At 41.3% G+C, this 5,000-nt stretch overlaps 1 protein-coding gene across 2 annotated transcripts in view; it reads right to left on the bottom strand.

Annotated features, from left to right (window-relative positions):
* Positions 1 to 5,000, bottom strand: part of LOC137974067 (uncharacterized) — a 57,402-nt gene that overhangs the window by 2,856 nt on the left and 49,546 nt on the right. For both annotated transcript variants that reach the window (XM_068820989.1, XM_068820988.1), the window contains 2 exons: positions 1,450 to 2,196; positions 212 to 412 (listed from right to left, as the gene is read on the bottom strand). In XM_068820989.1, the coding sequence (XP_068677090.1) occupies positions 212 to 412; positions 1,450 to 2,196 (948 nt within the window). The remainder of the gene's footprint in view (positions 1 to 211; positions 413 to 1,449; positions 2,197 to 5,000) is intronic.

The raw sequence follows: 5,000 nt of genomic DNA, 5'->3' as shown, positions 1-5,000 counted from the left end.
TGTAAGTACGGTTGACTTTGAATGGCAGGAGAGGGTTTTGTCTCGCTGAAAGAAGGTCCTTTAGTTTCTTTCTTGTACTTGTTTATTTTATCATAACTCGGTTACACGCCATTCAACGGTTTGATAAAGAAACCAGTATTCTGTGAAGAGTCTCAAATAATCGTAAAGCTTAATCACACAAGACCAGTTTGGACAAGAAAATGCGTCTTACCAGAATCCGTCTTTCCAATATTTATAGGTGGTATTCAAGGGTTCCACAGTTATATTTCTCTGAAACTTGTATTCCAAAGCTCTTTTGATTTCTTTGTCGACGTTATGCTTAGATGTCTTCAACATATTCCCCCAATAATCACTACATCCACCTTTATTCGCTACCGTTTGAAGAACCGCAACACCGTTAGGACCAGGTCCCCTGTAATTATAAAAGGGGGAAAAAAATAACTCATTACAGATTAAACCTAAAGGCTTAAACTATCAAATGATCCAATAGTATTTTGCTTGAATTATCACGAAAGTCACCTTAGCACTTTTCAGCCAGAGATCTAATTTTTGATGATGAGTACGTTAACCGCAATACCGACGGGAGCTTATCTGACCCTAGTTGCTTCCGGCGAAGGGTGTATTACTGTGCGGCAACTAGTCATCTCGCTACCAGGAACACTCGACGCCAGTAAATTTGTGTTACTTGAGCCACAAAGACATAAAAACTCTACTTCGGCCAATGGAGCGCGCCTTGTCGTTCATTTAAGACAACCTTGTCTGGAGTGAGAGAAGACCTCTTTGATTGATAATCTCAGCCGTTCTGTAGTCCATATACAGTGCCAAAAATTACCCAATATTCAGCGAACATGACGCACACTTTTCATTTATTTTATTTTTTCAATTAAAAGGAAAGTCTTTGATCGATAGTCCCAGTCTTTCCTTTGTGGTGAAGACTTGGTGTTGCCGAGATTGCCATTGAACAAATGGAAGAACTGATCCTCGCAATTGTCTCTTAGAGACACCTGTTTCAATGGGATTCGAAACCGATGACCTGTACGACACCAGTGCAATATCAATCTGTCAATCAACTGAGGCCATTCAACTTCCGTGTAGGCTCGATTACCAGCCGCTGTTTCGGGAAATGAGCCAGTGCTCACTCCCGCAATCACGACTGGACGGGTGAGGTAAGTCATTGTTAATATCCACCAATCAGAAACTCGCCTGCACAAATCGAGCAGGCATAAATTATAATTTTTGGTACAAGTTGTTGCTCCCAAGGTATTCTTTGACCCGGCCTGTTCTAGCTTTACAGTACCGTAAAGGTGGGAAACATCCAAGATTATGACAACGGAAACAGTTCGAGAAGCTGGAGAATGGTGTTGTGTCGTTTTCTACCTCCTGAGTTCAGAGCAGAGCCGACTGCTTTGCATTGAGTCACAAAATCTATAAACAAAAATAAGCATTTACCTGTAAGGCATCGTAATTCCAAGGCAGTCACTGTTAGAAATAAACATTTCCAGTTGCTTCAAAGAAGTATTTTTTTCAGCATCTATGTTGTCCTCCCACCATGCACTTGGGTAAACCGCTGCTCCAAAGAACGCAGGAACAGTTACAATGGACTTAAAGATCTTGTGATCTGTGATGTTTCTAATGATGTCACCAGTGATCCTTTTGAGAGCTGACGGTCCTACTGTTAGCACTGTTTTGTTGGCTATCACTTTTTGTTTCGATGTCTGGAGGACGAACTTGCTTCCATCCTTATCGACTGAGGTCACTGTCTCTGAAAGAAATATTTTTCCACGCCAACTTTGCACTTCCTCCTTCAGCTTTTTAATTCCTTCGGACAGTCCCCCAGCGGGTCTAAGATCTTCATAACTTCGGCTTTCATCGTGAATTGTTTCTTTGAGATATATTTTATAACTTTCAGGGTTGATCTCTTGCATGTAGCAACCGTTAAAGCCGTACACATATTCCATAAACGTAGCTCCTCCAGGTGACAAAACACCAGACAGAAAATCCCCTGCTGTAGGAAAGTTGAAAGAATTTGCCTTGGTCACATTTTCTGCAGTTTGCTTAACGGAAAATTTTGAAAACATTTGGGACGCCTTCGGTTTAAGGGTGTCGAAATTGTCTCCAAAGACACCGCCAAATTCAACTCGAGTAATCTTTCGCTCATACAGGTCATGATATACATTAAGATCCCAAAAAAGAGAGCTGGAAGAAGAAGAAAAAAAATTCAAGGATAGTAATACCTCTAATAATAACAATTAGCAACGATAATGATAAAACACGCTTATTTATACTTTTTCGGTTTTAGATTAGTTCGAGGACCCTTTATATTTATAACTTCCGCGCCCTAGTTTTCAAATGCAGTACTTGAATAAAATAAGTATTTAAATATTAGAAGAGGCATATTCCAGGAAGACAGCCTATCTTCGCTAATTTTGTAAATTGTTTGATATCAGTTACAAAGATATATAGAAAGGTTAAACTACGATACAAGTTGGATGACATCAAAGTGAAGCACCTACTCTTCATGGGTGATCTTAAGCTCTTTGCTAAAGAGCTGAACTCTTTCAGTCCTAAGAATGAGACATAGATCATTTTGCTCTAACGCCAGACGATTTTACTGGTTAATAAGAGCAACTTCAGGGATGAAGGGGTTAAGGACTCATAAGTTGCGAGGCTTGTCTCTGAAGGAGAGAAAGTAATCTGTCTTGGTCTATAAAGAACTGCAATCAGGTGGTGTTAATTAAGGAAAGCAAGAGAGAGAACATCAAAGGCCGATGAAGGAAAGATGATCGCAATGGATGAGACATTCAATGTGATAGTGTCATTAAAGCTGGCTATAGAAGACCGGACATGTCGATATAGCTGTGCCAGGAGATCAGAGAATTCATAACGAGGAAAATGAAATAGCTGAGAAACATACCAGGAACCCGTTGCTCGAAAAGCCATTTGTGGAACTGCCACCCACTTGTTTTAAAATCTCAGTGGTCTTTAACTATGTTTTCAAGATAACTAAAAAGCAAAATGGTGCGAAAATTGATGAGCTAAAACCTCTCACTTATTCAGATACACAGGGAATTGTGACACCCGAAAACTCTCGGGACTTTCGTGGAACCGGCCCAAAGAGGATGTGTCCAGGGGCCCGTTTCTCGAAAGTCCCGAAAACTTTTCGGGCCCGAAAAGCCATCTGTGAAATTGCCAACCGCTTGTTCTGAAGAGCCGGTCTTTTAACATGTTTTCAAGGTAACAAAAAGAAAAATAACTGTGAAGTTTGACGAATTAAATCCTCTCTTTTCTTGAGATACAAAGGAAATTGTGACACCCGAAAACGGCCCGGCCGTAAAGTTTCGGGACTTTCGAGAAACGGCCCCCAGGTACCGAATGTTGTAGGCTCATAGGGATGAGGAAAAAATGAACCTGGAGACTGAAGTGGCTAAAAAAGCTGGACATTAAAATTAGTACTCCATTGCTCCCAAAAACAATGAACAGCAAGAACTCTAAGGAAAGAATTAGATATTTAGAGTAAGGACCCCAAGAGACCATTGGTAATGAGTTACGACTCGCTTCCAAAATGAAGATTCTTCAGAAAAATTCCATGATGGGTGTGGCGCTGGATAACTCGACCCAACTTTTATTTATGGGAAGAGGAATACAAGTCTGAGGGCACCCAAACTGCCCAAAAAAAGTGTAACATTTCCCAGGACTCCCGGTACAGAAAACTATATGGAAACACTTGATAGTAGGATATCTGAGATAAAATTGGAAATGCAGATACCAGTGCTCAGAATAGTACAAAAAGACAAAATGGGAGACTGGAGAATAAAAGATCGCAACAAAGTACAACGAAAAAGCGAATCTGGAAGGAGGTGATGGTGTTGGGAAAATGACACTCGCTCAGGTTTGAGAAAGGTATGCTTGCGACATTTGAGAATGGACTGACTTTTGTGACGTGTGATTTTTGTTCCTAACTTGATGCACGCGGGTCCAATAAACGTCACAAAGTGTCCCCTCACTCTTTTCTCCAACCTCAACATCACTAGTGTCTCGGAATACCGACAATTAAGGTCACAAAGTGTCTCCCAAATGTAGCTCAGTAACCCTATGAATAACGGTAACCTTTAACCCTTTCCCTCCTAAGAGTGACACTTATAGATTTTACTCTGTCTAACGCCAGACGATTTTACTCGTCAATAGGGAGCCCCTCAGGGCTGAAAGGGTTAACCTTACCTTATTGTTGCAAATAGATAGCAAAAGCTCAACCTCGTCCCCAGGGAGCTTTTCCCAAAGCCAGGGAAAAGCGCCCTGGAGACGAGGTTGGCAAAAGCTTACACTTAAGGAGACACTTCCAGTTGGATGTCAAAATTGGACGTGCATCTAATTAACTGCAATTTTGGAGATAAGCCAGAGGATGCGAGTGACAGGGCGTGTGCAACTGGAAGTGATGATGAAGAGGTTAAAGGTGTAGCTTTAGGTGATGAAAAAATTGCTAGGGATGAATTAGAACAAGAACGCCATTTCGAACAGGCTGAAAGTAGGGAAAGAAAGAGAGAACCATGCTCATGCAACAGAAACCCATAAGGGTTGAAACGTGTAACGGCCCCTTGTGTGCTGGGAAACAAGCTTCTGAACATTCAATTTGCTAAGTACCATATTTGGAACACCAAGAGCGAGGGGTTTCCAAATATGGTACTTAGCACTGAAACATTCAACCAATCAGTTCGCACTGAATATTTGGAAACTGTGAACGCGCGTTACACGTTTCAACCCTTATGGGTTTCTGCATGCACCTAATGAACTTCCGAGGGAAGAACACAGTCTGCACCGTGGGCTAAAAGAGATTATCGTGACAGAAGAAGACAAGTGAATAGTAAATTTTGAGATGTTTTGATGCAACCAAAAGAGTCAACAAGATCTTGGAGCAAATACTAGCAGATAACACCACATACAGACACAAAGGGTCTGTTAGCACAAGCGGCCTCAACTTTGTTTAGAGCAATGATTGGCGTTAA

Source organism: Montipora foliosa, chromosome 10, assembly GCF_036669935.1.
Source record: "Montipora foliosa isolate CH-2021 chromosome 10, ASM3666993v2, whole genome shotgun sequence".
Lineage (NCBI taxonomy): Eukaryota > Metazoa > Cnidaria > Anthozoa > Scleractinia > Acroporidae > Montipora > Montipora foliosa.
Note: the sequence above shows the minus strand (reverse complement) of the source record. Positions and strands in the feature narration are given on the sequence as shown.